At 42.2% G+C, this 25311-nt stretch overlaps 1 protein-coding gene across 1 annotated transcript in view; it reads left to right on the top strand.

Annotated features, from left to right (window-relative positions):
• The window catches only part of WDR64 (WD repeat domain 64), a 137690-nt gene that overhangs the window by 3914 nt on the left and 108465 nt on the right, over positions 1 to 25311 (top strand). Inside the window, exons 3-5 of the mRNA XM_050951595.1 lie at positions 8424 to 8526; positions 9087 to 9190; positions 13687 to 13716. Coding sequence (XP_050807552.1) covers positions 8424 to 8526; positions 9087 to 9190; positions 13687 to 13716 — 237 coding nt within the window. The remainder of the gene's footprint in view (positions 1 to 8423; positions 8527 to 9086; positions 9191 to 13686; positions 13717 to 25311) is intronic.

The raw sequence follows: 25311 nt of genomic DNA, 5'->3' as shown, positions 1-25311 counted from the left end.
AGAGTGATTCTATCAAGTCCCCAACTTAAATATTTTTGCTTGTGATTTTGTTCTTTATGATATCACTCTACTAACAAATTATTCTCAGATCAACTGTGAGTGTCAAGACAAAAAAAATGTTTCACATTATCTGTAGGGCTTGGATGAAAGCTGTGATATGGTTGGCTGAAGTAGCTAACTTCCAGTCAATGTACATGAACCTATAGGGCCTTTTTATCAGCTAGGTCTTTAAATCATGACCAACCTTTTTGTTACAGCATTCCCCTAGTGAAAGCTCAGTGTAAAACTCTTCTCCCTTCATGTCCTCCCCTTACATTTCTTCCCTGTTCCTTCTTGCCTCCTCTCTTAAGATGAGACTTGAAAGGAGAAGCTGTTGCTAACCACCTCTCTCAGCTTTCCTTTGAAACTCTGCTAGCAATAGAAAAGAAGAAAATGGGCATTTTCAGTGTTACAAGGACATGGTGCACAAGAGACAGGTTCTTGAAATAGCCAGTGATGTTAAGAAATATACCAGCTACACTATAGGAGTAGCCAAATTCTAGTCCCTTGAAGAACCTCTGCATCACTTCTTCAATCTTGTAGGACCCCTTTGCATACAGGGGGGATGCAGGCAGAGTGACTAAATAGAGGGGCTTCTGTACCTCCTGTATACTGCTGAGGCAGGCTCCACACCTATCCTAAATAGAGCAGCATGGAAAGGACCAGATGGCAGCAGACTGGGAAGGATGTACTAAATCCATGGTTTAAAAGACAGTGAGCCTTGCTCAGAGAATAGCAGTGGCTAATCAGACCCAGCAGCTGATATAGGGCTGTGTAACAGGGATTGTATTAGGGAGGAGGGTGAATTCCAGCTTCCCCAATCCTACCAAACCTTAGCTTGATCACCACTTAGCATATTTTCCTGGGAGGGGTGAATTTTGCCCTGAGAGTTTAATTCAGCCAATAATTGGATTAAGGCTGTTGTAAAAGAGTACAGGGAAAATGAAAATGACAAAATGACAGCCAGCATTACCCATGTACATTAGGGGAAAGATTTAAAATTACTCAGAGCGTCTTCATTACTTCTCTTTACAACAGCATTGAGAAAAAATGGTTTGATGTACAATTTTTTGGCACATTGTGCACAAGAGGGGAAATCACTCACCAGCGTTATTAAATGTACTCACTACCGTTATTAAAAGGTGGGCACAGGGGGACTAAAAGAAACAAAAGGACATAGGGATGTTATAGAAGGCTGCTCTTCATCAGCCAAATCATGCTTCAGGTGGTAAAAAAGACCAGACCTGCTGGATGAGGTTGTGCATTTATATGGAAGTGTGTCATTATTATTTATGAAGGGTACAGTGGAATAAATCCTCCCCAGCCCCCCAAAAAGGAATATACCATCCAGCTAGTATTTTATGTAGATCTGGTTGAAATCTGTCAAAATATTTAAAAAAAAAAAAAACAAATGGTTTTTCAACCAAAATGAATGTGATCAAAATTTTCTGGGTTTTGTTGTTTGTTTGTTTTTTTGAAAACCAAAATTTGTTTTGGCTGTGATTGGAGGAAAAAATGGAAAAAAAATAGAGAAATATTTGGGAAAAAGAGAAACATTTTCACGTTTTTCTGCAAAAAATAATCATTTTTCAACGAGCTCTAGTTGTAAGTGCTCGGGAAAGAAACCAGGTTGAAGCTGGCTGGAGGACTCTCTTCTCACCACTAAGTATCAAAAGAGTAGATAGGACTGGTTAGCATCTGTAAATGACCAATAACAAGGGGCAGAAACCTGGTGGCATGACATAGGTTCATAGAGTTTAAGGCCAGAAGGGACCATTATCTCATTTAGTTTGACCTCCTGTATAACTCAGGCTGTTAAATTTCCCCTAACTACCTCTGTATTGAGCTCAGTAACTTGTGGTGTTGCCTTCCACAATTATGTCTTTGCTGTACACCATAGCACTTGGAACTTCCTGCTCCAGAAAGCACAGGCTCTGTACCACTCCAGCTGGAGGAGAATCTCTGTAGTCTTTTGGCAGCAGAAGGTCTCTAACACAGTTGATGAGTTCTGATTCCCTCCCAGTAAAGGGCAGTGGTATACATAATACTTGCCAGTTTATTACAGCATATTGGGGTTACCAAAGCAACATGAGAATGTGACAAACTTGGGAAAATACATCAAAACTGCTTCCAGCTGCAAGCTGGGATAGAGGGTAGGGTACATTTTGTTGTGATTGCCCTGTCATTTGTGCAGTTTACAACTGTTTACCTGATCAGGGAAACTCTTAAAGGACACCTGGCCCTCTGGCTGCTTTAGAAGCAGGAGTACAAAAACTCTTGCTGGATGAGGATTTTAAACATCTAGGCTACCCAATTAGTGTGCCTCCAGCACAAATGCTGTCTGAAGGTCCCAGGTCCCAGCCCTATAAGAATTCTTCAGGAACATAATAGTAAATGCCAGCATTTGAATTCATTGTGTTAGAGCAGAGATTGATTAAAAACTATCAATTGGGGAGCACATGAGCTGGTGAATTTTATATTTGTACGTAGAATACTTAAGATGTCTATTAATATGGAGGAAAGTAGTGTATTGTAAAATTGAATTAACAGCTCTCTTCGTAGATAGCTCTTGAAAATGGAGGTCACAAATTGTACAGGACACTGTGGGAGGCAAATTTGAGATTTTAAAACCTCTCCACTCTACAAATAAATGTTTATTTTTCCTTGCAAGAAATTATATAATGACTAATAATGCAGAATAGTTAGAAAGTCACCCCAGTAATAATTCTGAAAATGGCAATGCTTAATTATGTGATGACAAGAAATAGAAGGAATTAAAGAAATGAATGTTCTATTGAAGCTATTTCATCTACGTTTAGCCATAACCAGCATTCTTTGAAATATGACACTGCAAAGAAGAGTTGCAGAGGTTTTTTTTTAGTGTAAAATCTGCCGATAATGTGAATTAGAAGCAATCTATACACCTCGGATGACCTTATAAATGACAGCACGTACCAGGACATTAATCTAGGAGATGTCTCATGTGGAGACTGGGTAATAAATGGAAATGGAAGCAAGAGCTGGAAACTGAACTACGAAAACCTGCAGAGTCCTGAAATTGTCCAGATTATACCTATACCTAGAACAGGGCAACCATTGTTTTCAAGAAGGGGAGAAACAATTACACAAAATGTGGAAAAGTCAGAAGTGCTAAATGGCTTTGTTTCAGCTGTCATCAAAAAGATTAGTAGCAATTGGATGTCTAACATAGTTAATGCCAGTGACAATGAGGTAGGATCAGAGGCTAAAATAGGGAAAGAACAAATTAAAAATTACTCAGACAAGTCAGATGTCTTCAAGTCACCAGGGCCTGATTAAATATACCTAGAATACTCAAGGAGCTGACTGAGGAGATATGTGAGCCCATTAGTGATTATCTTTGAGAAGTCATGGAAGACAAGAGAGATTCCAGAGGACTGGAAAAGGGTAAATATAGTGCCCATCTATAAAAAGGGAAATAAGGACAGCATGGGGAACTATAGACCAATCAGCTTAATTTCAGTACCCAGAAAGATAATGGAGCATATAATTAAGAAATCAGTTTGCAAACACCTAGAAGATAATAAGGTAATAAGTAACAGTCAGTATGGATGTGCTGGATTTCAACAAACTGAGTTAAACCAACCTAATAGCTTTCTATTACAGGGTAACAAGCTTTGTGCATGGGGGGAAGCAGTAGACGTGATATATCTTGACGTTAGTATGTCTTTTGATACTGTCTTGCATGCCCCTCTCATAAACAAACTAGGGAAATACAACCTAGATGGAACTACTATCATGTGGGTGCATACCTGGTTGGAAAACCATTCCCAGAGAGTAGTTATCAGTGGTTGACAATCAAGCTGGAAGGACATATCGAGTGGGATCCTGCAATGAATAATTCTGGGTCCAGTTCTGTTCAATATCTTCATCAATGATTTTGATAATGGCACAGAGAGTACACTCAAAGTTTGCAGACGATACCAGCTGGGAGGGATTGCAGGTACTTTGGAGGATAGGATTAAAATTCATAATGATCTGGACAAACTGGAGAAATGGTCTGAAGTAAACAGGATTAAATTCAATAAGGACAAATGCAAAGTAGTCCACTTAGGAAGGAACAATCAGTTGCACACACACAAAATGGGAAATGACTGCCTAGGAAGGAGTACTGCAGAAAGGGATCTGGGGATCATAGTGGACCACAAGCTAAATATGAGTCAACAGTGTAACACTGTTGTGAAAAACTCAAACATCAATCTGGGATGTATTAGCAGGTGTGTTGTAAGCAAGACGTGAGAAGTAATTCTTCCGCTCTACTTTGCACTGATTAGGCCTCAACTGGAGTGATGTGTCCAGTTCTGGGCATCACATTTCAGGAAAGGTGTGGACAAATTGGAGAAAGTCCAGAGAAGAGCAACAAAAATGATTAAGGCTCTAGAAAACATGACTTATGAGGAAAGATTGAAAAAACTGGGTTTGTTTAGTCTGGAAAAGAAAAGACTGAGCAGGGACATGATAACGATTTTCAAGTATGTAAAAGGTTGTTACAAGAAGGGAGAAACATTGTTCTTCTTAACTTCTGAGGATAGGACAAGAAGCAATGGGTTTAAATTGCTGCAAGGGTGGTTTAGGTTGGACATTAGGAAAAACTTCCTACTGTCAAAGTGGTTAAGCACAGGAATAAATTACCTAGGGAGGTTGTGGAATCTCCACCATTGGAGATTTTGAAGAGCAGGTTAGACAAACACCTGTCAGGGATGACCTAGATAATACTTAATCCTGCCAAGAGTGCAGGGGACTGAATTAGATGACCTCTCAAGGTCCCCTCCAGTCTTACAATGCTGTGATTTTAATGGCTTTCAGTTTATTGTCTGAGCCCAACCAACATTATGTCCACTGTCATAGGTGATGCATGGAGTGGTGTGTGTGGGGGAGCATGCAGGCTCAAGTGCAAACCCCCCAGATTTCTGCTTGGCCTGCTGGGTGAGAGGGAGAGAGGATCTGTCCTTCTCCCACTTCGCCTGCCCCCCTCCCTCTGGCATGCTTGGCCCCTGTCCTTGGCAGCTGAGCCCAGGGAAGGAAGCAGAAGAGGCAGGACCAGCCACTTCTCACACTGACCGCTCAAGGTGGCTGCTTTGTGCAGCACAGCAGCTGCCTGTGAGAGAACCTGGCTGGGGTGGTGGCAGCAGCAGGCTGCCCTTCACCCAGGCCTGGCTGCCAGGGACAGGGGCCGAGTGAGATGGAGTCCCCTCTTCCCCCTGGCACATTTCCGGCTTGCTCAGCTCCTGTCCCTAGCATCTTGGCTTGGACAGGGGGGTGGCCTGCCACTACCTCCAGAGCCAGGCTTTCTCTCAGGCAGCTGCTATGCTGCACAGAGCAGTGACTGGGAGCGGCCAGCTTCAACTGCATGAGAAGAAGCTCCATTCTGCTTCCTATCAGGACCTGGCTGCGAGGGAGAGCAGATGAACATGCTGGTGGGGGGAGGCACAGTGGGAAAAGGACAGATCCCCCTGCACCTCCCTGCTCAGGTAACTCTATCAGGGCAGGGAGAGCGCGGCAGCCCCAGGCTGGGTGTAGGGTGCTGGGGGGGTCACTGGGCAAAGGAGACATGTGAGGCAGTCATGTGTCCTCTCCTTTAGATTGTGCCTCCCCCAAAGAGGCATGCCTCATCTAGGTCCACTGTAACTCATTCTTAGCTAAATTGAGTCAAACCAGCATTGTACCCAGCATGGCCAAAGGAATCCACAGCCATTTTTGATCTCTCATAACCATGCATAAAATGAGAGGACCAAATCATAAACATTTGTAGGTTAAGTTAAGCCGTTTAGATATGGCTCTAATAAGGTCAAATGGGTTTGACACCATTCCAAGATATTAAGGCACAGGAGGCGTTGTTTGTTTTGTTTTATTTTGGTTGATAGCAATGGTTTAGTGGTGGCTGCAAGACAGGCAATTTTGGAGACAGGCAGTGTTCTCTAGTGATTACAGCAGGGGACTGGAAACCAGTATTCTTGGGCTCTCCTAGTTCTACCACTAACTTGCTCTGTGACCTTTCACAAGCCTGGCTCCTGTTCTGTCTCCACTCTGTCCACCTCCCACGCCATTCACAGTCATCCCTCCATCCTTTTAGACTCTCCTCTTCAAGCCTCACATCCATTCCCAGTTTTCCCCTCTTCCTTCTATAGCTGCTTTGTTTCTTTCTCTCAGTGAATTACGGATGGCCCTCTGCTGCCATCCAAGGTCAGAGGGACCACTATTCTTTGCACCTTCTCTCTCAGCAGTGATCTCACACGTTCACACAGTCTCTACTATCAATGACTCTCCCGTCTGTGTCTGCACTTCTGACCTGTCTCTGACATCCCCTCCTGGTTGCATTGCCATCAGCTTCAATTTTGCCTGACCAAAACAGAGCGCCTTCCCTCCCAACTCCTTCCTTTCTCAGTCACTGACAACCTCACCTCCCTCCGTGTCACTCAGGCCCACCGTCGGAGATTCTGTCTTTCACTCCTCCACTCTCCCTCAGGTTGAGAGGCAGAACAGTTGTGAATGTGTACACTAATTGTATGTATGAGGTTTTTTCTCTTCTTGCATTCTTTGTATTTCTCTTGCATGCACTTTGGGGTGAGAACTGGGCCTTTGTCCATGTTTGGACTGCACCTTACCACAAAAGGTACGTCTACACTGCAGTCCTAAGTGTGACTACAGCATAAGTGGACATACCCGTGCTAGCACAGATAAAAATAGCAGTGAAGGCACAGCGGCATGGGCTTCAGTGAAGGCTAGAAATGCGAGTATGTAATCACTGTCCCCGTGTGTTTGTACAGACTGAGCTGCTGCATCTGCGCTAATCTATGTAACCATGCTAGCCTAGGTAAAGCTACCGTGCTGTAATCAGGCCTTGGATTGCAGTGTAGACATACCTAAAAGGGGCCCCAGCCTGGACTGGGGCCTCTCGGAGCTACCACCATGTAAATATTAAATAACAATCGACACATTCAATGATAGCTCTTCAGCCGGAAACACATCTTTCAATGTTTCCTGAAAAGGTTGTATGCTAGTAGTAGCAATAATCAAGGGATTTAATCAATTTTTAAAAGGGGCAAGAATCAACTATTTGCCATATTTTAGCATCATCAGTTTATATAAGAATTATTGGCAATGTTAAGGTTGATTTACTTCAGAGACCAAAGGAAGAGGCTGATGCTGTGATATTGCAAAAGGAATCAGTAGGGTGTGACTGCAAAATGTCACTTAAGAAAACTGTACAGGTAAGAGGAACTCTGGAGAGACAACTGCAGAGCAGCAGTAAGAGGGGTCAGAAGGAAGAATGTAAAGGGCTGTGATTGACAGTTGACTGCAGTATCATTTAGAGTGTGAATGACTGAGGTCACATCAATGCCATGAAAGAAGAGAGCACTAAAGCTGCCCTGCAAGACTATGTTCTGTACGTGGCACTAAAGGGCATAAATTGGAACTGTCAGGATGGATAATAGATGTAATAAAAGAGAAAATGACTAGGAGAGACAAATGTGCAAAGATTTGACTTACATCCTAATACACTATTTTTAAAACTAGTGAGAGAAAAGTAAATGAAGAGACTTTGATGGAGTATATGACCTATCTGGATCTTGGGAGCCCATGTGGCTGCTAAGGTAGAGTCAAGACTTCCAATCCCATTTTCTCCTGTCAGATTTAGAGAAGGGATTAGATGGCTGAGTAGCAGAGGCAGCTGGGTCTTCTTGACCAGGTCCCAGTGACATGCATAATGAAGAGGGGAGGAAAAGAGTGAAAAATTTTGCAACACAGTGAGATGGGAGTCACTTCATGAGGAAACATCTGCTCTGCTTTTGGACCCAGAGAATGGAGGGCTTTCCATTTTGGAACCTCATATGCCTCTGTTTTCCACATAAAGTTGTATGGGGGAAAACCTCAAAGCTTCAAAACGGTGTATGATACAAAACAGAAGTTCAACTGTTCAGCTTTTCTCATGAGGCTACTAAGTAATATATTTCTATTGTTTCAGTATTTCTTCCAATCGTATCCTGTACCAGGAAGTGCGGAAGTGTGAAAATGTTAAGAATTTAAGACTTTTGAATGTAAAATATCAACTAGAGTACTGCACTAATAGTTTTTTTTGCATTTTAATAGAATTATTATTTGCAGTAGCACCCACTAAGTGCTCTGTGTTTTGCTAACACTTCAGAAGAGCACAGAATCTAAGAACAAACAAGTAGACAGTGGTCAGGGGAAGCAGAATAACAGTAGGTGATATATAAAATTGTATAGATAGGTGATTATTTAAAGAAAAGATGTTAAATAATACAGAGCAGAGTCAGTTGAATGTTTATCTTTATGCATATATTCATGGTTTTTAGAATTTTTTTCTTATGGGTTTTCCTCAGATCTTTGGCTATTTTATAGTAGAAGGCGATGCCCTCACTGCCCAGCTAGATGAAGAAAACATGGTTTTCCTGGTGTCCCGAAGACAGCAGATTACAAAAGCAGGTTCCATCTTTTAATATTCATTCTAAAATCTACTTTAGTGCACACATTTTTTTAGGATAAAATTGTGAGGTCACATGTCTGTGGATTATGCACACTTCTTGTTCTACTATGTTTATAATATACCCCCTTTTTTAATCTGAGGCCCTATCCTGTTTATACCTGATGATTTCTCACCCAATACATTGAGCACCCAGGCCTTGCCTATTCACCCACTTTCTTAAATTCTTTCTCTTTTCTTCTTTTTAAATGACTAGATCACCTGACCCAAACTACCTCTTAAGAAACCCTTTCTGCTCACCCCACCCATCTCCACATTCCTCTGCAGCTTGCTGTATGGGACCACCCCCATCCTCAAGATTTTAATATTTGAAAATTCGGTATGATTATTTAAAGCCAGTATAGAATAGCCTGCATGCTCATCTATTATATCTCTGAACTCAGTCCCTGTACATTTGGGAGTGAGGGAAGTGCTCCTATAACCTTGTTCTTAGTTATGTATTTTGCCTAGTCTCCTTAGCTGTTTATACTTGTGAGATGAAAAAATGTTATTTCACTGGCAGGTGTCAAGAGACGAGATGTGATTAAGTGTATAGCAAAGGTGCCACAATTGGATTTCATGGTAACAGCATCTCAGAAAGGAACGTTAACCATTTTTAACAGTCAGGTAATTCTGATTCATGCTAGATTTTTCTTTAGCCCATTGGTTAGTATATTATGAACTGAAGAAATATGAAACAGAAGTGCACCCTTATATGTAAAAGCTTATATGTAAAAGCTACATGTCTTTTTAACAAGGTTAATTTTGCTACAATGTTAAGTACTAAGGGTAATAGTCACTGGATTTATTTTTAGTGAATCTTGCCCTCTTTCAAGCTTGCAACAGTTGTCTGAAAGTGCAGACACTTAAAATTTCAAAAGGTGGTCCCTCAGGAACTGTCCAGCTTTTTCTAAAAACTCATTGTGACTGTTCTGAGGGGCAGGGGGGAATTTATTTTTATTGTAATTTTTTTGAGACTGGATATTGGACTAGCTGGGTCCTCGAGTCCTCCAAAAATTCACTCAAGCACCAGCTAGTTCTATGATACCATATCTGCCACGGACTGGCTTTACTTCTTAGCACTTTTTCTATTATCATCATGAAATTATGCCTCTGTTGTGTACTAAAACAGAAAAAATGTAGCTGTCACAGAATATTTCTGTCACTGAGCAATTTAACTTATACTGATGTCTAAATGCGTTCATGGAAGTAACCTCTTGACTGCATGTTTGAAGAGTCACTCATCGGAGGTGAACTCACATGCTGAAACTCAGATAAATGGGCTTTGTTCAGAACTCCACTGGGACCTGCTCACAGACCACAGGCCTGCGTCACAGCTGCTTCAAAGCCACTTCTCTAGGCTGTGGGTTGCAAGAACAGCTGCAGCCCCTCCTTACCCCTTTATGCAGGCATTCTGTGTTTGTGCATTGGTATAAGCAGTCCTCTCTTCAGGGCAATGGGGAGCCCACTTCTGCGATGTCTGAGGGCACCTGATGCAGTTGCATCACCTCCTCACCCCCCAGCACAGGTAACACAGGGTCGATTATGAAATTCTCCCAGATGTACAGTATTTGACATTTTAAAGTCTTGGGGCCAAATTCAGCCTTGATGTAAAAAGACACAGCTCCTCTCAAGTTAATGGCATTGTGTCAGGGGGGAATTTCCACCTTTTGAGGAATTTCTGATGTAAAAGGCCTATGAATCTTGAAGTGTTAGAACAGTGTGCTCGCTTAGCACTCTCCAATAACCAGCTTAATAGCAGTTCAGATTCCAAATATTATTAAAGCAACATTTGTTAAGGAGTCTAAGATACTCTATGAATGGTTAAAGAAATATACTCTAGCCAGGCTATAAAATGCAGTGGACATAAATCACACATCTGTGCAGACTGTCACTTCTGTGATCAGAATGCAGCTTGTCTATTACAATATTGTAAAAATGCAGTTAGGTTTTAAAGCAGCAATAGCATAATCCAGGTATTTCAACTAATTAGGACATAATGCTCATGGAAGGAGTAAACTAGGCAACCAAAGATTCATGTGGGTAATTAAATGCCAAAGCAAAACTGAGGCATTTGGTAACTACTGAAATAATTTATGTGAAAACCCAGGCCTCTGTCTTCAGGAACATTATCCCTCTCTCACACCAAGGAAAAAGAATTCCAGGCAGCACAGCAATAAAAAATAAATTTTTCCCTGTGCTATTTAGAAAGTTCTGTGCTGCTGCCTCCTCCAAGTTTCCATTGACGTCACTTTGACATCAGTGTCTCTATTTTGTTTCCAGAGTTTAAATGATTTTACATCTTGCTCTTTGAAGCTGTGCATGGAGATTTTGAGTCATGCTGGTATAACTATGCATGCTGTTTGGAAAATGATGAAGGCATTACAAAGTGGGTCACACTCTGATTTCACTTACCGTGAATTTAAACAGGTTTAATACCATTGGCTTCATTGGAATAGCTCTGATTTTACACCAGAACCAGTATATGTCTACCCTGCTGTCGAAGATGTAATTGCAGCACAGGTACACATACACATGATAGCTTTAATGTAGCTAGTGAGAGAACCAATAGCTGTGAAACCACAACAGCAGGGGCTTCAGCATAGACTGTACAAGCCCACTTGAGACCCTGAGTACTTACTCACATGACTAGGTTGCATTGGAGCTCATGCTGCCATGGCTTCACCGCATGCTATCAGTATGCACACTAGCTAGATCAAAGCTAGCCCCGGTATGTCTGTGTGTGCTGAAATCATACTTCCAATTGCAATGTAGACAGAACCCAAGTGAGAGCAGAATTTGTCTCTTTAGCTGTGAAATCAGTTGGTCTGATTCCAGTTACCAGCAGAAGAGCCTATATCAAAGCCGACAACAGTGTTAGCACCTTTTTCAGCAGTCTTGGTCCAGAGACCAAGATTCAAAAGGAACAGACCCTCCTGTCTCATCTTTAGTGGTATTTCCTCCAGGTCAGCTCTTCAGCATATTGGCAGGGTCATATGATATGAGGAAGCTTGCCTTGCAACTAAACTTATGGGTCTTGCAGTGTGCATATAGAGGCCATTTGTCTCCTGGGTTGTCAGTTCACGAGCACTCCCTTTCATGAATAGACTCAGGTTTTATTTATTTTAAGGTTCTGATTGTACTTGATTAGATATTTAAATGGGTGCTGGGTTTTGGATGCACATATTTCCCACTCCAGTCAGTGGCAGCCATGTCCATGAATCCATGGACAATGCCTGGTCTGATGTGAGTAGTGAATTTCTGGATCTTTATCATGCCACTTTTGGGTGCCCATCTAAGCGGAAACATTCTGGTATAATAGACTTAAGGACAAATTCTGCACTCTATACTGGTGTAAATCCAACATGCCTCCATCAGAGTCAATACACTGGTGTGCACAAGCAACATATAGTTTGATTTAGTATTCTCCTGGCACCACTAACCTTACACAAAGTAGCTTTCAGGAGTCAAATTTGACTAAGCAATTGTATGGGACCCTGTAGCCCTTCCAGGTCAATTCCTTCAAAAAGTGTGTTCTCCTCGTGTGGAGATTTTGGGACACGGAGGGAGGGGAGGGCTGGAATTGAGAATAATTGGAAGCCATGGAGGTCGAAATAGCAAGGAAGAAAAATTGTTTTATAAATGAAAATAGAAGCAGTAAAAAGGATTCTAGTCATCCCACAGCGTATCTGTTTGCCTCATTCTACACTAATAAAAGAGTGGAAAATAAATGATTTCCAGCAAATTATTGCTTTGACAGCTGCATGTGTTATTTACATTCCACAATTCTCCAAATGATTGATTCAGATTGGATGGGTTAGGACAGCTTTCAACATCAACACTTAACTTATCAAGTGACACACTTCCATCATCCAAGTGTGCTGTGTAAATTGTTCAAATGTAATTATCTTCCAATGTAAATACAGCATAGAGGCTTTTCTAGACTGAGTGCTGTAATGTAAATCCTGCACATGCTCTCACATGTCTGCAGCTATTAAAGCTTAAATTAGAGACAAAGGAAAAGTAATTATTATTTTCTAACCCAGTAAATTCCTCTTTGAGGGCAAAATTCTACCTTCTTTCTAAAATGTATGTGGCTATCGCAGACTGGCAGCGTTTGCCTGTAGCACTCTAGATTGACAGCAAATGTTGAGCCCACTGGGAAGGGGTTAAATTTAAGGCCAATATCTCATGACTCATCCCATCAGGTATAAGGAGGGGCTTTCTAGAGAGGGAGGATCTAGGGTGTGGTCTCATGAAGAGCGGTAGGAGCAGCCAGGCCTGGGCAGAATCCTGGAGGTGAAATCTGTTTTTAATGTCTTTGTCAATAAAGCCAAATCTCAGGAAGTCAGTGGATTGTTAACTCTACACAGCATGTAGAGTTTGTTTTAGGGAAGACTTGAAAAGGCAGCTTCCTGCTCAGTCTCCCACTGCAGCCAATGAGTGTTCCCTACTTGCATCTCCAAAGGCAGAATTTGATCCTAGATTTTCTATGTATGATTGAAGCTGCCAGCAGAGGGTTTTGGGCACATCTGAGAGGAACCAGTGGCAAAAGGATGATGGTGAGATCCTGGTAGGAGGAGGTGGCTGACTGCCTTTGGGGATGCAGCAAAGAAAAGGTTGGTCCAGGATTCTCACTCTTGCAAGTATAAACAAAGAAACTAACTGATCTTCTTGGGAGTAAGGAGCCTTGCATCAGGACAGGACTTGAGATGAATGCCATTATAAAAATGGACATATTGCACTTCTCCCTTTCCCTCAAGGATCTGAAATTGCAGATAGATGGCAGTTATTGATTCCCATTTTACGGATACTGCAGCTCTCTCTTTGTTGCTCTAAGTCACTGGCAGGACTTTAGTAACTCCGACAGGGGGTATGGGCCTATTATAGGAGTAGGTGGGTGAAGTTCTATGGCCTGACACGTGCAGGATGCCAGACTAGATGATCATGATGGTCCCTTCTGGTCTATGAGACATGGTTGGTTATTCCATTTGGTTCCAGATCCTAGAAAAAGCACAGTGACTAACTCTCTGTCTGTGGTGATTGTTGAACTGACTGTGCTCATATTTTTAATTCCATTGCCAGCCACTGATTATCTTTTTCTGTTTTTGTTTTGTTTTCAGATGAGGGTTCTGACAAGCACAAACATTGCAGTAAGTTTGTTTTTTTCCTCCTTATAATTAGATAGAATAATGTTTACTTTCTAATTATTTCACTTCATTAACTGTTGATTTTTAATTGAAAATTCTAACACTCTTTTTCTCCTTGAGTCTCTTGCATAATTGTGCATAGTGCTGCACGTCAGGACATTCTGGTTCAATTCTTTCCTCTCAATTACAGAGAAGTTTGGGTATTTGTTTCCTAGGGTGGAAGGATGCTTCAGATAAGTACTTCTTCCACCAAATGCCTCTTCCCTCCCACCTCCCCGCACCCAGCCCCAACCCCCTTGTATATCTTTCCAACTTCTTTTCTGGAGCTGTAGGGTAAGAGGTGACATTCAGTTGACACTACAATTTTAGTAGGAAAAACTGTCATGCTGAGTAGGGAAATACAGTTCTACAGATTGCTAATTGCATCGTATGGTTGATTGACTGACATACATGAATACACTCTGAAGGCTAAATTCTACCCTGAAAATAGCACTGCAGGTTTTAGGAAAGCACATTACCTCGCAGGATTTGAGGACCAAAGTCTGTCATCAATCCAAACAGCTGATGTGACCCCTTGCTACAGTCAATGCAGATACCCTGTCCCTCAAGGCCAGTGCATTTATGCTGATGGATCCACCAAAGCGGTTGTTGCTTAAGAGGAAATAAAGGTATTTTAGGCCAGCCACCCAACTTCTCCAACTACCACACACTGAAAAAAGCAGCTCAGTAGCCAGTTTGCGTCTCAAAACTTATAACTGATGTTGCAAGGACTAATTTGACCTTTGTAGTCACTACAGGAATGTATTTTTAAAATAGATACACATGATTCTGAAGAGATAGCAGAAACACCCTACCATACACAAGTAGGTGTGTATTATTTTGGTCAGCCTATGGACAGGGCCGCCCAGAGGGGGGGGAAAGTGGGGAAATTTTCCCCTGGTCCCGGGCCCTGCAGGGGCCCTGCAGAGGCCCCGCAAGCCTCTCTGGGTTTTTGGCGGCACTTTGGCGGCGGGCCCTTCACTCTCTCTGGGTCTCCGATGACGGGTTCTTCAGTGCAGCGGAAAACTTGGAGCGAGTGAAGGACCCACTGCTGAAGTGCTGCCAAAGCCTTGGAGTGCCGCCCAGTGAGTACAAGCAGCAGAAAAAAAAAAAAAGCCACGATCGGCTGCACTTACGCTGCTCTACCGCCGTTGCTTCATTCTTCGGCGGCAATTCGGTGGTGGGTCCTTCCCTCCGAGAGGGACTCACTGCTGAATTGCTGCTGAAGATCCGGCCCTGCAGGCTCCCTGAATCCTCTGGGCAGCCCTGGCTATGGAAGCCAGCTATGGCTTGTGTTATCTGCTACTGTTTGAGCATTGGCACCTTCCTAACTTAATAGATCTCTGTGTTAATATCCTTATATCAGATCACCCATAACATTCTGTGTTTTTTATAGATGTTGTCAGAAGTGGTTAAAACAGTCTGTGGTATGCATGTCAATGAAGTGGAAATTGCACCAAATGTCTGGCTATGCCAACCCACAAGCTAGTATTAAGGCGTCACAACCAAACACAGGGGTTAAATGCCTGGCATAAATCCTATGCTTGTCTGACATGGGCCTCAAAATTTTGTAGTCCCCAGTGCTTTGCTGAAGGATTCATCCTATGAATGTAAATATGATTTCAAGGAAGGTCCAACAGGAGCCAGGTGTTCTTTGACTCTTTTTAAATGTAACAATTCTGGAAAATATTGTTTAGGAAAGGGGATACTGTTGCATCATGGCACAGCTTTTTTGTTGTTGTTTTCATTGCTTGTTTGGTTTATTGTGGGTTTGTTTTTTTTAGTAGTGACCCTGTTGCCTGCTGTTTGGAGAATATACCATTGGGTATTTTGCAGTGATGATGAGTTACCTTGTTGTGTAGACCTGGTGTTAGTGTTATTCCTTTGTTTTGGTTTAAAGTTGTGCTGGCATAGCTATGTCAGGCATGTGAAAAACATCACTTTCCTCATTGATGTAGTCAGGCTGGCAAAAGCCTCCATGTAGACACATTTTATACAGGCAAAATTTTCCTTTTACCAGCACAGGTTATGCCATTTGAGGAGGTGGTTTAACCTGTGTAAGTGGTGTCCCCATTAGTAGCCTTTGTCAGTATAGCTATGCTAGCAAAGTCTTTGTAGTGTAGATTAGCCCTAATCTTGGATCTCTGGGATTAGCTATTGGTCACTGCCTTTTGAATACAAATATTAACAATAACTTTTAACAACTTTTGTTTATTTTGGGTCCAATAAATCAAGAATATTTAAGGGACTAAAGCTAAGGAGTAAACTCCCTTAAGCTTCCTCCTCCTCCTCTACTTCCATATGAGCAGCAGGCTGGTGGCTGAGGCTACAACCTGGCTGAGCAATGGCTGTGTAGCCTTCGCCCTCCACTTGAGGAATGCCTTATGCTGCTCCATGTATCAGGTGTGGAGGCACATTTGTGCTTACACCCGTCTTTTGTTGCCCATTCCCACAGCACCCCACTGCAAGCCTACACAGCTCCTCCCTCTGCCATCCCACAGAGGAGAGAGCCGCTTGGTAGCCTGCTCCCTCGTGGTTTGCAGGTGCAGACATGCTTGGTCCCGCTCTGCAAGGACAAGACCAAGGTTAGGTGTTGGGGAATGCACCTGGGGATGTCAGAGAGTGGGGTCTGGGAAACGAAGCCACTGTTGCATTGGGCAATAGGTAACTGTTGCCTCCAGGATAGGGCCCTTGGTGTAGTCCCCAACACCTCTGGGTGTCTCCTCCAGAGATGGCATACCAGGGTACTGATCTTGGACTGCCTGCTCTGGGGATAAGGAACCACCCTTCGCCGGGGTGGCAACCAGCCACCAAGACATGCTCTCAGATGTTGGAGCACCTCCTTGACCAGTAAGGAGTCCCTTCCTTCTACCCCTCATCTCCCATCCTAGGGACAATACATTTTTATTTATCTGTGTTTGTATGACAGACAGTGCCCCCCCACTACTCAACTAGCCTGCTCTTGCCCTTTTCCTGACTCACCGATGCACTGCAAATTGAAATCAAAATGGCCACTACTGGACTTCCTGTTCTGGTTTAGAAAAGGTCAAAATGATTTAATTTCAGTAATGTTGAAACTAGTGTTTTGATATGTCAGGAATGAACTGTTACTGAATAGTTCATTCTGCAAAAGACTTCAAGATTTTGACTTTTCGTCCTGAATCAGGATGAAAGAAAATTTCAGAATATTTTTCATGGGACAGAAACTCCATTTTCCAGCCAGCTCGAATATGTGCTGTGATAAATTTAGTCATTCTGGAACTCCTTGGGAACCAAAGATATGTTTTAAAAAATAAAGAGTGCATATTAAAATTGTAGTTTTCCTTTCAGTTGTCTATCTCTGAACTCTTAGTAAAATTTCAGGGACAGATACTCAGCTGATATAAATCTCTCCATCTCCAATAACTTTAGGAGTGCTGTGTCAAATTACACAAGCTGAGGCCATAGCCCCATTAGCTAAATTAGTGTTAGAATGAAGAGCTGTGTATAATGTGTTGCCATATCTTCTGATTAATTTCTGCATAGCTGGACATTTTTGCCTTGCAGGACTTATATTTCTATTCCCAGATCTTCAAAAACAGCATGGTAGAATTAACAATTTGTTCTTCTCTGTCTGAAATTAAGACATTTTCATCTGATTTAATACGGTCTGTGATGCCACTTTTAGATCATCTATCAATCTGTATCTTTTATGAAAATGGAGTGAGGCTGGATGCCAAGTTAAGTGAGAAAATCTCTCTGAACTCTCCATCTGCTGACAGATAATTCTCAGAGCAGTGCTCTTGCTATTGTATTGCAGAATAACACCTTATGCTCCTTCCAGTCTAAGTTCTCATAGCATTTTAAAAAACTCAGATTCATGAAATCATGATAGGAAAGGAATGGTCCCATTTTAAAAGACAGGAAAGTCAAGGCACAGGGAGGGTGTGAGTCTGAACAATATAACACAGCAACTGTGTGGCAGATCCAGGACTAAAAGCCAAGTCTCCTGGAATACTTGTACAATCTGAACCTTTCCAAATACCAAATAAGAAGAACCTGAGTTGTCAATAGATCCTTTCCTATTTTGCTTTATGGTTTTATGGACAACCAAACATGATTTCATTCTTTGATGAGATTACAGGCTTGGTTGATAAAGATAACTACATACATGTAATATATCTTGACTTGTGTATGGCATTTGACTTAGTACATCTCCACCCCGATATAACGCGGTCCTCAGGAGCCAAAAATCCCTACTGCGTTATTGGTGAAACCCCATTATATTGGGCTAGCGGTGGCAGGGCTCCAGTGGTGATTTAAAGAGCCCAAAGTTCCGGCCGTGGGGAGCCCTGGGCCCTTTAAATCTCCACCCGAGCCCCACTGCCGGAGACCCAGGGTAGCGGTGTCAGGGCTCCAGCAGTGATTTAAAGGGCCCTGGGCTCCCCGCAGCTGCCGGAGCCCCAGGCCCTTTAAATCACCTCCCAAGCCTCGCTGCCAGAGCCCTGGGGTTACCGCACTATATGCAAACCTGTGTTATATCGAGTCGCGTTATATTGGGGTAGAGGTTTACAGCCCAACATGCTGGTTTAAACATTAGCACTGTATAACAGCAATAAAATGCATATTAAGTGGCTTAGGGCCTGGCTAACTGACATGTCTCAAAGTAGTTGTGAATTGGAATCATCAGTGAATGGGTGTGTTTCTAGTGGGATTCCACAGGGATCTTTACTATGCCTGATGATATTCAACTTTTTCATCAATAATCCTGAAGCAGATATAAATTCACTGGTGATAAAAGCTGTGGATGACACAAAGATTGGTGGAGTGGTAAATAATGATGAGGACAGGGTATTTGTACAGAGGTCTCTGGGTTGCTTGGTAGGCTGGGCCCATTCAAACAAAATGCATTTTAATATAGCCAAATGCAAAGTTACACGTCTAGTCCCAAAGGCTGCAGACCACACCAACAGAATGGGAGACTGCATCCTGGAAAGCAGTGACTCTGAAAAGGAGTTAGGGGTCATAGTGAACAAGCAACTGAACATGAGCTCCCAGTGCGATGCTGTGGCAAAAAGGGCTAATGTGATCCTGAGATGTGTGAATGGGGGGCGGTCAGTAGGAGTAGGGAGATGAATTTATTTCTGTGTACAGTGTTGGTAAGCCCAGTACTAGAATACTGCATGCCAGTCTGGTGTTCATATTTTGAAAAAGATGTTGAAAAATTGAAGAGGGCACAGAAAAGAGCCACAAAGTATTTGAGAACTAGAGATAACGCCTTATAGTGAAAGACCAAAAGAAAGAAATATGTTCAGCTTCCTAAAACAAAGATTAAGATGTGACTTGATTGCAGTGAATATGTACCACCCTAGGAGAAAATACTGCTTACTAAAGGCCTCTAATCTAGCAGAGAAAGGCATAAGAAGAAGAATGGCTGGAAGCTGAAGCCAGACAAATTGAAATTAGAAACAAGGCACAGATTTTTAACAGTGAAGCTGATGAAGAGTTGTGAAGATTTGCTCTGTCATGGTATGGCTGGGAGTGAAGACAGTTTGCTGTGGTCTTCTCTTGGTCCTTAAGATATCAACAAACTGGGCCAACAAAACCAAAGCAAAAAACGTTCTCTGGGACAGATAGAGTAGTGCCATGCTCTTGTTTGCTGTCTTTACATTTCCAGAGCAGTAAAATAATGCCTTTTTTGCCAGTCGGACAGGATTGACTCTGTTCTCCCCCTGTAATATTGAACAGGATCTACAGCCACAAAAGAATAGCTGATCCAACACTTTTTAACAGTTCTGCAGGAAGTCCACAGATTCCTGCCACATAGCTATAGATAATCTCTGCTGCCAAGAGGTTTACCTGCATGACACTTGTCAGTATGTAAGGCTAATCTGTTAACATGCTGAAGCCTTCTTCAGGGCTTGGTACTGCTAGTTTCTGAGCATTCACAAATCCTAGGCCTTTTAATAGGATTTATGTTGCCTGTATTATGTTTCATGTGTCAGGGGCTTTCATTTTGGGTCTTATCACCTTTCCAAGTGTACAGCACTGTATGTTCCTGTTTATCTTTACTGGCAATGCTGATGCTTTTTTGTTCTTGCATATCCCTCCGTAAGGTTGGCCGTGGCTATTCCATGGAAGGAGCCCATCTCTCTCTCTCTCTCTCTCTCTCTGGCTTCCCACCTAGAGTATAATGGTCCTCTCCTTAATAGTCATGATCCCCGGCAGTAATTTCAGTGATGTTATGAAAGATGAATTTGGCAAAGACCATTTTAAAATGTGAATCCTCATCTCGTATGTGTTAAAAAAAGAAAAAGAAAAATTGTTCTTTCACTGCTCTTTCCAGTGCCCACTTGCTCCTGTTTATTTCTCCATGCTGAATTTTTTCCTGACTGAAAATTTTTAATAAATGGATACAGCACACATCTTTGTATCCATTTTTTGCTGTTGCATTATGCAAAAATAAATCTGCATATAAATAACATTCTAAGGCAATAAGGGACATATCTGGAGTTCAGATTATTTTGTTAACACTTGCAATCTGCTGGTATATACACAAATAACAGGTGGTGTGTGTTATGATTGAATTTTTCTGATACTTTTTTTTTAGACTTGTCAGTCAATGATGGCTTATCTCTTCAAAACAGGGAAATCTTAAAGAAGAAACTATGTCTTGGTTGGTGTCCTAGGTCAAAATTCCCCTCTGTTGTAGTGGGGACTGTGCACCAGTTTTCTCCCTATCTGCCTTCTTCTTCCCACCTAGAGCTGGTTGCATTGCAGTGGACCATTAAATGATTCTTGGAGATGTGCACAGGCTGTTTTGTGTGAATGTATGTTTAGATATAAACTAGTTCTTGTGATGCTCATTGGAGTCTTCAGGAATGACCGGTGCTTCATCAATATAAGATCATTATGGTTCATTAGGAATAATCATGATGAGCTTTTAGTATAACAACTTTTTATTAAAGGATAAATGTATACTCCTGTGTGTGTGCGTTTGCTTGCTTGCTCGCTCAGACAAGACTATTAATTCCAAATCCTCTTCCTCTTGTGAAGGATATGGCCTATGTATTACTCTGTGTCACAAACTTTCATATTCCCTCAACCCTTCAAAAAATACCATCATACACACACACACATTTAACCTTCAAACCTAGGCTCTTAAATTTATCAACTGTGCAAGTGTCTTTCTCCTTATTAGTGAAAATGCCATCTAAGTAATGCTCAGTCCTCTGATAAACATCTTGGCTTATATAATAAAATGGCTGGACTGTTGCCCACATTGTACTGTATCCAAGGGAGCCCTGTCTGTATTACTTCGTTTCGATTCCTTGCAGGCCTTCCCCTGTACTGTATAATTACAGCGACTGAAGTCTGGTTGCAAATAGTTTTGTTCTCTGCCTAACTTGAGGATTAGGATCTTGGGGCCTCAGAACTGGGTCCTGTTTCACTGCTAGTCCTTGAGGGGATTAATAGTCATAGCCCTTGTGACGCAAAAGGGTTTCACTGAGGTGCTGCAGAGCATTAAGCTAAGTCTACATAGCAATGCATGGATGCATATTCCTTATAGCATTTGCCTAGGGACTAATTGCTGCCAAGTTCTATTTAGAGAGTATCTAGTTTGCTGGTGAGTTTAGTGCTGAAACCTACATTCCGTGCTATTTGGTGGTTCTGCAGCTTAGATAGGAGGAAAAAATTGAGAGAGTTACACTGAGAGATTGGAAGAGTCTAATCAAAATGGAGCTAAACTTTTCCTTCCTTACTCTAGTGGGAAGAATAAAATGTTAAGTGTTGGAAAATTCACACAGTTTAAGTCAATACTCAGGATGCAGTTTGAAAGTCCAACTACTCCTAAATTCAGTGTGGGGTGTTGGTAGTTTAAATGAGTATTTCCAGATTTTCTGACAGTACAAGTTCTAAATTCTGCTTATTTGTGCCAGTGTAGGTCTGAGATAACTCTACTGACCATAGGTCTTCACAAGTTTAAATTGGAGCAGAATTCATCTGTAAGATTTTTAGAACAAGACTTCCAGTTCCTGTTTCTGGAAGATTTTTTTTTAATGATAGATTTTAATTTTCCTGGCTTTCTACTTATATTACAGTAGTAAGATATTTGTTTTAAATGATCTACTTACAAACTTTAAGACAACGTTGCAATAGAATTGGCTTGTAATAGTGTATATGTAGTGCAACTTTTCAGATTTCTGCAACTCCACAGGGTTTTGCACATACACTATTTAGTTGTAAGTACTATGTTTTAAGTAGGAATTAACAAGCTATATAACTTTCATTTATCTTTTCTCTGCTCTAAAACAAACAGAAGTGAAGGAGGGAAGAAAGCTATCTAATCAGATTGGGTTTAAACTGTCCACTGCCTTTGCATAAACCATTTTCCTCTCTCCCCACCATGAACAGTACTGAAACCTAGAGAAAAGTGAATCTAATACTGCTCTCTCGTTCTGTAGTATCAACTCTCCTCTGCCTTCTGGGTTAGATGCGAAAGTGGTAGGTGCCTTCTAAAAACCATAGCGAGAGGGGACAACCTCAGAATGTGCTACCTCTATACTTGGGGAAGAAAATCTTCAAGGAAAACATGAAATTCTTTTATTTATGGTCTGGATTTTGAGTGTGCAGGAGCTGACTGTGATAGTTCCTATTTAATCTAAATCTGTCACCCTCCACCACATGCACCCACACCATAGCTGCACATATCATTACTTTCCCTTACTGACAGGGGCAGCTCCAGGCCCCAGCACGCCAAGCGCGTGCTTGGGGCGGTAAGCCGTGGGGGGCGCTCTGCCGGCTCCGGGGGGGCAGCAGGTAGGGTGCCTTTGGTGGCTTGCCTGCGGGAGGTCCGCTGGTCCCACAGCTTCTAGACCTCCCACAGGCAAGCCGCCAAACGCAGCCTGCCTGTCGTGCTTGGGGTGGAGAAATGCCTAGAGTCGCCCCTGCTTACTGAATAGCACTGTAGATGATTCTCTTCCCTTGCAATTATTTTAACTGCTTGTCCACCACCTGACTCCACAAAGCATAGATTTTTGCCTTGCAAAATTGTAGTGGTCTCCCTTCCGGAAATGACAGGGTTGTTTTGCTTCATTAGAATGGTCCCCTGTTCTTTCCAACAGAGAAGCAAACAACACACTGAGTTTACACCTGACGGTAGGACTGCATTCCAACTTTTCAGCTCTATTAGTCACTTCCCAAATCAAGAGAGTCTGACCCATCAGATAGAAGTAAACAGAAGGCAGTCTATCACCCAAGGTTCATGCACCTCTTCTAGAGTAACTGTACCACTACCCAATTACTAGAAGCAGAGTACTCTCCATGGGAAATATTGCCTCCTATGTATGGTGTTGCTCATAAAGCATTAGCTGCACCACTCAACATGCCTCTCCATTATACACTCAGCTATTCTGTACTTCTCAGCTTAATCCTTGGATTCTTTCCACCTACATAATTATGCAGAACCTCTAAACGCCCTCTCAGCATGGGTTTCAACCCTAAACTCTAAACAGCAAACCAGACACTCACATGTGGCTGCCCTGCTTTAGAGATACAAGGTGGGTGAGGTAATATCTTTTATTGGACCAACTTCTGTTGGTGAGACAGACAAGAAGAGTTCTGTGTACGTTCAAAAACTCGCCTCTAACCAACAGAAGTTGGTCCAATAACAAATGTTATCTCCTCCATCTTGTCTCTCTAATATAGTGGGACCAATACGGCTACAACAACATTGACCTGCTTTTATAAGTCTGTACAATTAGGGGTCCCAGCTAATTTATGTAACCCCAAGTTTATGGGCCAGTTGTTTCTTCTGTTCTTGAGCAAAAAGCCCTTAATCCCAGCTGTCACATCTGTCAGTTTTGGTCTAGTTATTAACCATGGACCCTGTATCTGCCTATTACACAAATCATGCTTTTGGCCTTAGGTGTGGTATGTTACAGACAATTCTGCAAAAATAACCACTGTCTTGGCTGAAACCATGGCTACCTTCTGACATACTCCAGGGACAAAAAGATTTGTTCCCTTGATACGACCTGCACAACTTGCACAATGCTTGAAATATCCAATGAATTGTTGGTTGGCCGTTGTCACAAGAGAGTCCCTTCCTCTAGCATCTTCCCAATTCTCATCCTTCTCAAACTGGTCTCTGTAGAATCAGATCATTAGACTTCCTCCATGGCTTTAGCTTAGCTGAGCTCCCCACCATAACTAGCTGCCACTGACTTGCCTCAGTTTAAGGCAGGAGCTGCAGGCAACAACAGCAGCTAAATCAGCCTTTCTTTTAGACACAGACAAAGGCCCTGGATAAATTTTTCAAGCAGTCAATGAAATCTGAAACTGATGCTTTGCCTTTTTTGCCTCTGAGAAGCAGACACACAACTTTGCAGCAGTTTACTCTTCTCAGATTCGGAATGCATTTGAAACGTCTAATAGCTGCTGGCATAATTCAGGGTGACAAATCCTTTTATAAGGGAAAACTCTTCTTGCCTTCCAAGTGCAGGAGCACCATCCTCTGCTTCTTGTCTGATTGCACTTCCTTTGCAATCAGATTACTTGATCCCTGTTCAGATCGAACACATGCTTTTCAACCTTTTGAAATGGTGAGGCTGGGTACCTCCATATGCAACAAAAAAGAGGGCTGGATATGTGTGATTGAGAGGTCTGATCAAGAAAGAATATCTGTTTGTCACTGTCATCTCTATCCTTTCTTTTATTTACAATGACATATGGATACAAGCTGCTGCTTGCTGGGCATAACCCTCTCGCTGCCCATATTGCCCTGGAAGCTTAGTGTATGTCTATACTCAATAAAAGACCCATGGCATGACATAGGTGTGACTGGTCCAGGTCAGCTGACTTGAGATTGCAGGCCTTTGGTACTTGGGCTATAAAATTGCAGTTTAGATCTTTGTACTCGAGCTGGAGCCAGGACTCGGAGACTCTGCAAGGGGGGTTGGATCTCAGAGCCTGGGCTCAAGTCCAAGCTCAAATGTCTACCCTTCACTTTTATAGCCCCCAGTGCAAGTTTGAGTCAGCTGATCCAGATCCTGAGAATTGGTGCCAGGGTTTTTATTATGGTGTAGATATACCCTTCGTGTCTACACAGACAGATAGCACTTTGTTTTTTAAGGTCTTTTCTAAGTAACATTCAAGCAGTGAGTTTTATCTGCCTCATCAGGCAGCAGGGCAGTGGAGGAGGAATTAGAAGACCTGTTTTCTGTCTCCAGCTCTGCTACTTGCTGTGTGAACTTGGGAAAATCATATAAGCTCTCTGTGCCTATACCATCTGTAAAATGGTGTTATATTAGTGATACTCACCTTTGTAAGGAACTGAGATCTGCAAATAAAAAATGCAAAGCAGTATCATCTTTTTGAAGTTCCCATGTGCAAGTCTGAGTAACATACTTTCCTTTTAAATTGCACAAAATATGTGGGAAGAGAATTATATCTCTTCTGATTTACCAAAGACTTTTTAAATTTGTGAATTCCAACATAAAGTGAGCAGTGATTTAACGGAAGTGAAGGCATTCATAACCTCTGGCTCTTGCTCTTACCAGCAGACAAAGGGTGCATAGA

The sequence above is a fragment of the Gopherus flavomarginatus genome, chromosome 4, assembly GCF_025201925.1.
Source record: "Gopherus flavomarginatus isolate rGopFla2 chromosome 4, rGopFla2.mat.asm, whole genome shotgun sequence".
Taxonomy (NCBI): domain Eukaryota; kingdom Metazoa; phylum Chordata; order Testudines; family Testudinidae; genus Gopherus; species Gopherus flavomarginatus.
Note: the sequence above shows the minus strand (reverse complement) of the source record. Positions and strands in the feature narration are given on the sequence as shown.